The 12,801-nt window shown below is 39.2% G+C and overlaps 1 protein-coding gene across 1 annotated transcript in view; it reads right to left on the bottom strand.

Annotated features, from left to right (window-relative positions):
- Positions 1-10,727, bottom strand: part of LOC104621915 (ATP-binding cassette sub-family D member 2-like) — a 36,243-nt gene extending 25,516 nt beyond the window's left edge. The window contains exons 1-3 of the mRNA XM_010288542.1: positions 10,563-10,727; positions 7,351-7,445; positions 6,203-6,348 (exon numbers count right to left, since the gene is read on the bottom strand). Coding sequence (XP_010286844.1) covers positions 6,203-6,348; positions 7,351-7,445; positions 10,563-10,692 — 371 coding nt within the window. The 5' untranslated portion in view covers positions 10,693-10,727. The remainder of the gene's footprint in view (positions 1-6,202; positions 6,349-7,350; positions 7,446-10,562) is intronic.
- Positions 10,728-12,801: the final 2,074 nt, after the last annotated feature.

The raw sequence follows: 12,801 nt of genomic DNA on the forward strand, positions 1-12,801 counted from the left end.
TTGTCCAGGTCCCTCTGGATGGCATCCCATCCCGCAGGCATGTCAACCACAGCATTCAGCTTGGTGTCATCTGAAAACTTGCCAAGAGTGCACTCGATCCCACTATCTATGTGATTGATGAAGATATTAAAACAGTACTGGTCCCAATACGGATCCCTGAGGGACACCACTCATCACCAATCTCCATCTGGTCATGGAGTCATTGACCACTACCCTCTGGCTGGAACCACCCAACCAATTCCTCATCCACCCAACAGTCCACCCATCAAATCCATATCCCTCCAATTTAGAGAGAAGGATGTTGGGGGGACCATGTCAAAGGCCTTATAGAAGTCCAGATAGATGACATTCGTAGTTCCTCCCTTGTCCATTGATGGGGTCACTCCATCATAGGAGGCCAGTAGGTTGGTGAGGCAGGACTTACCCTTGGTGAAGCCATGCTGGCTGCCTCAAATCACCTTCCTGTCCTCCATGTGCCTTAGCAGTGCTTCTAGGAGGATCTGCTCCATGATCTTCCCAGGCACAGAAGTAAGGCCTACAGGTCGGTAGTTCCCAAGGTCCTCCTTGCTACCCTTTTTTAAAATGGGTGCAATGTTTCCCTTTTTCCAGTCTCCAGGGACTTCACCTGACTGCCAGGACTTTTCAAATATCATGGAGAGTGGCTTGGCAACTACATCAGCCAGTTCCCTCAGGACTCTGTGATGCATCTCGTCAGGTCCCATAGACATATGTATTTAAGTTAAAGGTCATAGTTAAAGTCAGAGCAGTATGCACTGACAAGGAATGAGGATGTGCAAAATACAACACAGCATAGAGACATCTGAGCCAATCTAAATGCGATAAGGCAACAGAACTCGAATAGGCATATTTGCACAGCACTTCATTTGGGCTACTTCTGTAACAGACCACACGCTAAAGAGAAAGTAGTCTAATACAGATGAACCATATATATACATACTACATATACACATACTTTCATACGTAATATAGGGTATCTGAAAGTGAACACAACAATTTTGCAAGATAAAATTGTTTAGGTAATCAGGAATTGTCTTAGGAAACAACCACATTTTAATGACAGTGGCCACTACTAACTACCTCCAGGCTTAAGACAACATTTGAATCACACTATAATCCTCAAAGTTTCATCTGCTTATAATGTCAAAATGATTTTATTTTATCACTTTATTATTTATATCCCTTAGAATGGAAATATTCTTTCTTGGTTTCATCCACTTGATGAGTACCTTGGACTACTTGAGGCACATCACATCGGACATTTGGATTACTCAAAAGAGCTAAGGAGAGGAAATATATCTTTGTAGCTGATGCAATTTTGTTCAGTAGCCAAGAATATTTTTAGAATACAGAAGGAAAAACACAAGACAGGAAAAGACATCAGAAAAGAAACCCCAGATAAAATACCAGAAATAGAGCAGACGTATGTAAAACCAAACAGCTTAGGAGTGTCAGATAAACCTTTAAACTATTATGTTCTATACTGTCCTAGCATTAATAAGAAGACAGAAAGATATAGGTATATAAATCTTAAATTATGAAGAACAAACAACATTTTATACTAGTGCGTCTTTGGTTGCCTCCATTTTAGCATCTGACAAGCCTGGTGTTGAAGGAAAGAAATACTAGAGATCTACTTGAATGAGCAATAGAAAGAGAGACAATACAGAATGGGACTGTTACTGTGACCGCTGAGAAAGTAGTCAGGGTTGGTCTTCTACTAGAATGGCACACAGAATTGCAGAGAAACTATGCATACCACTGAAGAAACACCCCCCTCATAAAAATATCCAAATTACAGTGGAAGCAAGCTGGAAAGAAAAAACAGTAACAATGGACCAAGAGAAAGAAGCATAATGGATTAAGAATTACTCCAAGCTCTATGAATGTGAATCAGTAAATCAGTCCTCAAGAAAGACAGAGAAAAATGCTGACGGATGCTTTAGATATGTGCTGTGCTAGGAAGATTCGAGAGTCATGACAGAAGGTTATGGAACCGACAGAAACTGCATGAGACATTCCTCCATGCAAATAAGACAATAAGACACAGCTGGCAGAAAATGATTAATAATTTGTATCAATAACCCAGTGGTGATTACAGCTTTACTGCAGCTTTACTGCAGCTTTATGGTGTAGAGACATTGAGGAATATTCCTGTGGTGTTGTCAGGGTAACCTGCAAGTACGTAGGTGTGCAATTCTGCTGGCGTTTATATCAAACGAGGGAGAACTAAGGAAATGAGAGCCAACATGTGCAGAATCTGTTTCCTCGCAACTGAAAAAGCTGAGATACTTAGTTGGAGAGCAAGAAGAGCTGGAATAAATGCTAGGAGGAATTGTATGCTGGAACTCACCAATTCCAGAGAGATGGAGCCTCCTCCCATGTTTAAGACCAACAGAGAGATGGAGCCTCCTCCCATGTTTAAGACCAACAGAGAGATGGAACCTCCTCCCATGTTTAAGACCAATAGAGCAGGAACAGGGCACAGTCTGGAGAAACCAGGCTACTTTCAGATACATTGTTGATATACTATGAAAGGATTGTCTGCTTCTTTAATTCCCTAAGTGCTATATATACATCTTGTGATCATATATGTAGCGTTGGTACTCATGCAATCCACTACATATTTTTGCTAATTATTTATTATTTGAAATTATGTTTCTGAATTCTGATTTGAATCAGAATTCCTTACCAACTAGAGCACATTTTTTTTCATTCATGCTACCTTCTTGACCAGTTAATTAGAAGAGGAATGCAAAGAGGTGGTTAACACAAATTAATTTCACTTTGAAAAAGAGGTACAGAGAAGTAGAAGAAGGGGTAAGAGCACACACTGACAGTTACCGAGGCTCCAATGAGATGTGACAACTTGTTGAGCTCTGACCAGTTCCTAGCACTGATCTCTTCTTGAAAACAAGCCGCTTCTGGCACCAATATGATGCTGGACTGCTTAAAGCCTCTTAAAGCCTCCCTCTCTTCTGCCCACCCTCCTCTTTTACAGGCCTGTCATGGACAGTGGCAGAGCCACACTCACAGAAATCTCTGGGTTTCTCTCTCCCTGCCCTCCAAAAGGGCAGTTTGTCCCACCAGCATCGACCACAACTGCGACTGATTAAGAACAAATTCTGCATGGCCTGGTCCTATATACAAAGGGAGAAAAAAAACAATCTCTCAATGATTCACAGTAAAATCTTTAAAAAGCAGTATAATGATGCTAAGCAACCTCAGGTACTCTTAAGACTGTTTTAAAGTCTACATACTGCTAAGTAAAGCTAACTATAAAACGTTTGCTGTGTTGATGAAATTTGGAGTACACAATGAGATAATTCACTTTTTAAGAAATCATACTTTTGTGTGTAGCTTTTGAACGCAGCAAAGACACGTGATTTCCCACGCATTTCTGGAATACTGCGCTGGAACATTACAAACAGAGGTGAAAAAATAATCTTTTCAGGGGGATCCTATTTACTGAGGAGTATTTTGTTACTTAGTAGTCACTGTATTCTCCACCATTCACTGTGTGTTGATGAGGTTCCTATATTTGACTTGAAGAGGGCCGATGCAGAATGGTATGCAGGAATAAGCTCTCATCAGGCTCAATGGTAACCCTGTCCACTCATGGAGTGCTGTCCCCCATGTTCTTAGACATAATGTATACACCTAAACACAAGAGATGTCACGCCAACTTGCCGCTCTTATGGACATCCACCAATTCAAGAGCCTTCTGCTATACCATAGTTTTCACCAACCTATCAAACAAAAGAGTGAGGTAGGTTGAACCCAGGTGATATCCCACAATCTCCCAGATCCTCTCAGTCTGGAACATAAATTTTACCTAAAGTTATGTTGAAATATATATATGATGAAAAGTAGGCTGGGCACTAGCTTTTCTGGTATGAAGTTTTAGAGTTATGTCTAAAAAAAATAAACAATCAGAAACTAATCCTGACCAAGCAGCAATTTGCACAGGGTTAATAAGCAAAATGGTGCACCAGCAGGACCTTCCAAAACAAGCTGCTTTAATTTTGGGACTTCAGAACAATTTACAAACTACTACAGAAATTCTGAATGTATTCTAGAGCCAGGGACAAACAAAAAACACCAACTGAATGTGTAATTTATTTAAGCCATAAATAAAGGAACTTAGAAATGGACTACAGCCAGGAAAAAAAAATGCCTGGGCCACGTAAGGCAATCCACATAAAAGCCCTAAAAATCCAACAGATCTGTTGCAAATCTGGTCTGGAAATGTATAATCTTCAATTTAAAACTGAATCTCCTTCAAGTCAGTCTTAGCATCTCAGATATTAATCTAAGACTCTGCAAGCCCAAAGAACAAATACATTGGGCAAAAAAGCAACTCAGGATCGTCAAGGATATCTTAACAAACAAATCTAATTGACTGCTGTTGTATATCAACCCCTTCAGCCACATTCACCCACAAAACCCGGCAAGACTCAGTCTCACAGTCCCTTTCCAAATACAAGACACTTATAAGTGACAGGCCACACTACTGAGACTGCAGAATCCATACTGACACAGCTGAACTGTCCCCCAAACAGACTTCAAAATCTTCAGCCACAGTCAAGGTATAGCACTTTTGCAGAAGAGCCCTCTCTGTCACTCACTGTTGCCCCATTTACCCAGACACTGCTCTGTCCCTTTGGAAGGGAATACCTCTGTACTGCCTAAAAAACCCTCCAGGAACGCAAAGCTCACACAGAGCCACAGAGCCAAGCCATGGCAATGTCACTTAGATGTCCTGAAGACATCACAGCAGCACTCTTTCTCCTGGGGGTTGCTATTAGGATGGACTGCACGAGCGATACTTTCAGGGTACATTGAAAAGATGACATGCCATTCCCTACATGGCTTTGGTCACAAAGGGCTGCGAAGACACTGGCTGAATCTCAGTTTCTGACCCAAAGTTTTGAAATGTTCCAAAGAAGAGGTCTGCTGGACAACTCCCCCAGCTCCAAAGTTAGGGGAAACACCTAACAAAGAACCACGTTTATGGAAATGAACCCCCCCTCAACCAGCACCTTGGCAAATGCAACATGAGTCTGCTTGCTTTCACAGAATAAAGGGGACATAAGTAAAGGGGAAAGGGCTGTAGGCAAGCCAGCCTCAGATGTTGATCTGAGAAGGGGTTGGGATCACACAGAGCACAGAAGTGGCTGAAACTGAAGATTTTCTGCATGAAGAAAATTCAGAATAGCTTTTCTTCTGCCGAAGAATAAAACTGATTTTAACAATGTCCCACACAACGGGAATTCTGAAATATTGTTTTGAAAAACATTTAATAAAGCATTTTGCTCCAAATTCCTGAATGAAACCCTCAAGTGGCTCAGAAAAATGACAATAGCTAGCAATAAATTATACATATATTTGAAAAAATTATAGATAAATGTTTTTTGTTACCTTCACCTGCAGCAAGGAAAATCGACTCATCAGTTACTATTTTCCATTCAGCTTAATAGCTTGTACTTTTTAAACAAGACTAAAAACTGTACCATGAATACTTCTTTTGCCCATGGGAAGAAATGAACTACAGAAAGCAATCAAAATTTCTCAGTGTTTGATTTTGCTTTTGCAAAACAACCTAGTTAGAAGTCTCTAAGGAGATATTCTAGAATCAATTGCATTAAATTATGTTCTGAGAGTCCAACAGCAAGTCAGAATACAAACGAAGCACAGAAAAGTCACGTTTCCCTTAGTGAAATGAGCACATATTAAAAAGGCAATTTGCAGTTAATATTAGATTGGATTCTGGTCTTGTAGTGTAAAAGTTGAAGTTCTGAAAATTATTTTGAACAATTCAACATTTAGGAACAAAAACACTCTCACTTGTTTTGATCTTTGGTTTTCAAGTGGAATCGGAATTAAGGTCTGTTAGGTCTACTTCAAGTTTCTTTCAGATTCTAGTCTGCTCCCATGATCCCAACCATCCAGGACTTTAGCCATCAGGGGAGCACAGGCTCCATCACACGTGTATGTGAGCCCTTTCCAATGACTGAAGATTTGCACCACCAACGAGAATTTTTTTTTCAGCACTCTCCACACAGCTGAGGTTGTGCTTCACACCTTTTAACTTGGCTGTACATATCACAGCTTGAAAATGAGAGAAGCAGGGTCAATATTCATGTAATCAGAAAAAAGATATCACCTTGAACAAAACACATACCTTTGTGGTATATAAAACATGTGCTGTGGAGGAGGTTTGTAGAGAACTCCTTCATACACAGGCCACAGACCACTTAAAATTCTGAAGAGCGAACTCTTTCCACAGCCATTGGGTCCAGTGATTAAAAGATTCATCCCCTCCTGGACCTACAATAGCAATGAAAATGCAAAGATGTTACTATGCAGTACATGTGGCACAAGACAGTCTAAGACCCCTAGAGGGAGTTACATGAGCATTTACATCAAATTGTCAACCCCATGTCATTAATTACCTGCATTTATGCATAATCACAATGTCATTGTCTATTCTTTAAATAAATATATTGACTATGTTATATTTTCTGTTGGTTTTGTCTCTTGAGCCAAATGAGTAAGTGTCTCTTTGACCATAAAGTTGTAGTTTTACAAATCTGAGATTCCTACACTGAAGCCATTGCAAGTTTTGCCATAGCTAGGACCCTGCCCTCCTAGATACTAATTCGTGTACCAACAGAGGTGGCAAAAGGAACACTCTGCTTTAGCTAAATTAAAGGCCCTGCTGGAATTATTCATGTTAGTGTTCTGATAACTTCAACTACTTTTTAAAATAATAACATCTGCACTAGAACATAAGATCAGGATATATATGGGAGTAATATAAGTAAAGGTCATCCATTAAAATTGTGAGTGGTATCTGGAATAGCTTTTTAAAAACAATACAAGCTTTTACTGAGTCAAGACTCTACAGCTGGGATTGTGAACTATGCTGTCAACTATTAGTTAGTACTGCTCTTTGTGGTGATCAAGCAAAACTACAGACTCAATTTTTCCACTGTTGCTGTGAACTCAGACTTTTAAAGGAGCCTTTGTGAGTAAAGCACCCCAATTCCATTGAAATTAAGTAAAGATGGATGCAGAGACTCCCATATGCACCTTTGAAAATCTCAGGTCAGTTTTTCACCTGGCAACAGCACCAGAAATCCTCTCTTCTCTTTCTTTGAGCAGGATAAGCTACATATGTCTGCCTCTATAGAGCTACTATGCCTACCTTTCTGGATTTCCCCTTTTATCCATATGCTCCTCCAAGTACTTAACATAAGGTACATGAATTCTGTGCTGTTTATGTTAATGTGATGGCAACAATCAGAAGATTCTTGCATATCATCTTACTTTGAAGTTTAGTCCGGAAACCACCACATCGCCATTCGGAGTTATAATAGGCACATTTTCACAAATAATTCCATGATCAACATCAATAACTTTTCCTAGAAATTAAAAAAAAATAATTAGAGTTTGCAAAACCTTCCATTAAGCAATGATATGTGACAGTGTCTGTGCATGGCTGAGAAGTATAAATTGGTGAGTTTCAAACAACTCTTTCATGTGCTCAAAGTTTCCCTCATGGAAAATCTGGATAATAAATCTTAGCTAGGCAGAAAGACACTGTCAGCAGTAGCCAAGAGTGTGCAATGAATCCTAAATTTGATCACAAATATAATGCACAGTATGTATCACAAATATATCTATAAAATGCACTATAAAGACATGTTTATTCATACTCTACCTGTATTTTCTGTATTTTGTGGTGGTTAATATCAACCAGTAAAAAAGTTCAAGGACAGCTTTAGCCACAGGCAGACCAGTTTACCTTCTTTTGAGGATTTAATTAGAAAATGGAATCTACTTTCACTACCAGCTCTGAAACTCGGAGCCCAATTCAATCGGAGCCCAGTTCAGTCTCCTCCAGCAACAAGAGCAAAGGAGAAAACATTTAATGGCTTGCTTCCATTTCTTTTTGAAGGCACGGACACTGTAAATGTGTCATGTAAGTATTTGTGGAAACGCGTATAACATTTCACTCCAGTAGCTAAACGTAACTGTTTAGATTTCTGGCAAATTTAGATATACAATCTCAATCTGATGTTTGGATATTCTCTAACACAAGGACTTTGAAATAAATTCTTCTGGAAACAGTAAAAAAATGAAACGAACTCTAACTTCCATTAGAGAAGTTGCATTAACAGGCAACTGGGAACCCAAACAGCTGGGCTTCTAGATGAATATCAGAAATTACCTTTACAAACAAGATGCAAAGGAAAGAGATTTCTCTTTGTATTAAAAGTCTGCTTATTTTATAACTTAGACCAATCTGAACAAAGAAAAATGGAACTAAGGAAAAGTTGTGTTTATTACAACAGGATCTGGTAGTATTTCTTTCAGTTTAGGTTAGTTTTACATTTTCCATTAAGACGCTCTTTGTTCAATTGCTTCCGATTTTGCCAAACTATAACAACCTGGGCAAAAATTTCTGTGCCATGTATCAACTCAAGTATTCTTTTTTTCCTAAAGTAAGTTTTATTTAAAACAGTTCTGTGGTGTTCAACATGAGATTATAGAAAATGAAAGTGTTTTGCTGTTTAAAAAAATTGCTTGGATACAGTGGAGAAATTGTAGTTCAAATAAATGTGATAAAAATAATAAGCTACGTAAGTATTAAGTCAACTTAATTCTTATTTCCCAACTTCACAGTGTTTGACTGCAACTTTAACGTGCTTTTAAAGCGTATTTATGTGTAATCAGAAACACAATTTGACAGTATTTGCACAAGATGTACAAAATTCTGTTTCAACTTTAAAATTCTGAATTACTAGATACACTATGTACAAGGCAATATTATTATCTGTTAAAAATATTACAATAGCTTTCATATTTTCACAATGCTCTTATTGACAACAGTAAGTGCAAGGCACAAAATAGACATCCCTTAGTTACATAAACTTATTCTGGATGACTCAAAAAGAAGTAGTATGTGTTCAAAGAGCCTTTGGGGAAGCTGAATATTAAGATTTTCCTTTTCTAACAATGCAGACACATATACGTATGTGAGCACGTGTACTTTTATCCACATACAAATCTACTCTGCAGGGATTTCTGAAGTATCAAGACCAAAAGAAAGGAGGAAAAACAGTATTACAATGGGACTTGTCATAAAAACTGTGGAGCGTGTGGCCTAGATTCATCTGGCCTAAATTCTACTTAAGTCCTTGTGCACAATGCTTGGTCTTGGCTAGCTGCCTCTGAGAGCCTACAACCACTCAAGAGCAAATGCTAGTCACCACGACTTAGGAGGAATTCAGGCTGGGTGAAATGTGTGACTGTAGTGGAATCAAATCTTGGGAAAAGGCTGCAGAGAAAAAAGGAGTAGGGTGTAAGTATACTAGACCAAAAGGAAATATGAACAGCATGCTTGCATATCTAAAATGTATTTGGTTTTGTTTTTAAAACACAGTTATCTAAAAAGAGCCACCAAATTACTTTGTTGCTCCAGGAACTACAAACCTTTTCTCTTGTACATGACAAAATGTAAGTTATAAAATGCCTTTTCTTACCAAGATCTACATGATTAAGACATCAGCTATTTCCAAAGCTATCCACCATGCTGCATCAGATTGTTCGTAATGAAGAACCTTGTCAGAGGACCTTTGAGAAATCTGTGCTGAGGGCAGCATTGTTGAAATTATTGGAAGAAGGTACTTCATAAAGAACACTTTGGTGCCTTCAACTCAACCAAGGTTTAAGTTTTCAGACGCCAAAGGGAAGGAATGAGGCTTTTCAATACCACAGAGGGAAGAAGCAGAAGGGGTCTGTTGGGAAAATCGGGTAAAGCCCATTGCAAAAGCTGCCTTTAAGTACCTCAGAGAAAAGCTGGACGCAAGAGGGAGAGACATGGCATGTAATGGAGCACAATAAGAAATGGATGTACACAGAAAATGCTTTGGGGAGGGTGGAGGCAGAAAGATAGCGGCACCAGAAAGATACAGGATAGGAACGGGAGGGTTAAGGTTTATATTAATCAGATCATCTGGGAGGTGAGGGGAAGGGTAAAGTTGTCAGCCCATTTTCAGTTGAAAATTCCCACTAAATTATGAAAAAATTAGCAGAGGCTGATTTTTAGTCACTAAAAACAAAGTAGTATTTTCATTAAAAACTACCAAACCAATCTGTCTTTCCCTCCTGCCCCAAACAAAATAATGTGTTTGAAGATGAAAATTTTACAGGTTCAGTTTCTGAAAAAACTTAAGTGTCTGAGGAAAGCAGGCACTGTCAGTGTAAGAATAATAATACCACGACCACCAGTAACAGTATAGCTGAAATGCCTTTTTCATTGAAAGTTTTCACAGAAAACATTTGAGCAATTTTGTGTATTAGAAAAGCACTACATAAGCACAGAGTTACGAAATAGCAGGAGGTTAAAATGGAAGGCAACATGGGGTATTAAGGATGGTAGGCTGATTTGTTGTAGAAACAAAACATCTGTTCACTTCCTGTCCCACTACACCAGCTCCACACACAGGGAATATATACAAATATGAATTAATTACCTTTGATTTCCAAGGGACCATCGATATGTAATTCTGCTTTATCTTCATTCTTGCTGTTGTTTTCAGACCCTTGAATGACAGCAGTTCTTTTGTAGATGCCTCTCTTCACCTCATCAAAGACCGAAAACATGTTGTAGACACGGGCGGTATAGCCTGCTAGCTCAGTAACCTGAGAAACAACAAATGCCTCATTTCAGTTATACTTCACAAATTCTGTAAATGTTTGGCCAAAGATTCATGAAAAACATTCTCAGCTATTCTGAGACAGTGCTTCTCAAATGTTGCTCTGAAAGGATCAATGATGTGTCTTTTGACGCCTATCAATTTTCATTCCTTGAGATTCTGTGCTAACTCCTATGCTACCCACAGCTCCTAGACAGTTTGAGGGGGACAGATTTCAGCCAATGTAAGCTATGATAGCTCCAGTAAATAAGGAGGTTGCAAAAACTGCTCTTTGCCATGGATCAGTAGAGTCTTCAACCAGCAGAGAATAGCTATTAGTGTATCTGAAAATAGAGAGCCTATCATACAAGAGAAAAACAAAATCCCTCCATTTGCCACCAAAATAAAGGTCCACAGAACTGAGGCATATTGGCATCTATGATTATTTATGTTTACTTCCCTGTATTTTTGAAACCTCCTGTGGGAAAGGTGTGCTTTTCTGTGTAAAACAGGCAGCACCATGGCATCCTAAACTAAAATATGGTACAAAAAAGAAATTACTCTTCCGTCAGCTGCATGCTAGAGTACCAGTGCTACTAATGCTAAATATGAGACCTTGGATTAGAACTGGGCATTTTTAAGATGGTAAGGTCTCTTAAAAGGCCTTCTCCTTTTTTTGGGTCCTTTTGGCACAACTTCTGCCTGGTGAAGACAGAAACAACAGACGTCTCGACCTGATAACTTCCTATTCATGCACAGCAACACCACCAAGAGCTCCCAAAGAACTGCCTCCATCTGCTGGCAGGAAAGAATTAAACATTGGCATCTTATAAATGTATTATTAGATGATTTTAGAAGGATGAATTTTTATACTAAATGCAGAGAGCAAGACAAGAAGAGCAAGAAAATTAGTTCAAGATTATAAAATCATTAGCTTGCTGTGGTTAAACACATATACTCCATGACTGAGTTCATCTGCTATGGCATACATAATTTCAATATAAAATTCTCTATAAATTTCATTATCTGTGCCAGGTTCAGAAGTGAGTTCTAGTTCTGGCCACATGGTCATCACTCCACTGGAGGTTAACAAGTATACAACATCTAGAAAAACTTAGTTTAAAAAGAGTAATCACTCAATGTTTCAACTCCATCAGCTGTACATTGTTTTGCACTATTTGTAATTGCATTAACAGCTGTGAAAAGTACCTGGCTAACAGCACTTGAGGCAGTAGGTAGCACACAGGAGCTGTAACATAATTCTCCACACTAGACTAGAGTCTTTCTAGCAGGAGTGGGAGCTCGTCAGGACTGAGTGCTCTGCACAGCGTTGGCAGTGGCACTTGATGAAGAGAAGCCTGCACGTGATGAATGAAACTTGTACCAACTGTGCCCCAGAAGAAACATAACTTGTAGTAAGTTTCTCAATTATGACAAACTTGCTTTGTCAAAACACAAAATACTACCACCTAAACTACTGACATGCAAGAAAAGCTGAGCCTACCTCATCTACATGCTGAATTACACTGACTGGAAGGAGGCTGCTTTGGTAGATCAGGTGGGCAAGAATTGGAACTTAACTACTACTTGACGTGGACTGAAGTACAGTGTCCTTTGGAAACTGCCTGAATCACAAAATGGGAATGACAATGTGGCTAAAGTACCTCAGTGTCTCTTAAAGGGAAGTACAAATGTAAAATTAAGATGGAAATTCACAGCATTTTTTTTTTTTCACAGAAAGAGGCAGATGAAACATTCTATAAGCAACTGGCAGAAGTCTCACAATCGCTGGCCCTTGTTCTTGTAGGGGACTTCAAACTGCCGGACATCTGCTAGAAGTATAACACGGCAGAGAGGAAACAGTCTGGGAGGTTCCTGGAGTGTGTGGAGGATAACTTCCTGACACAGCTCATGAGTGAGCCCACCAGGGAAGGTGCCTCGCTTGACCTGCTGTTTACGAACAGAGAAGGATTGGTGGGAGATGTGGTGGTCAGAGGCCGTCTTGGGCTTAGTGACCATGACATGATAGAATTCTCAATTGTGAGTGAAGTAAGGAGAGGGGTCAGCAAAACTGCTA

This window comes from Phaethon lepturus, unplaced genomic scaffold, assembly GCF_000687285.1.
Source record: "Phaethon lepturus isolate BGI_N335 unplaced genomic scaffold, ASM68728v1 scaffold7816, whole genome shotgun sequence".
NCBI lineage: Eukaryota > Metazoa > Chordata > Aves > Phaethontiformes > Phaethontidae > Phaethon > Phaethon lepturus.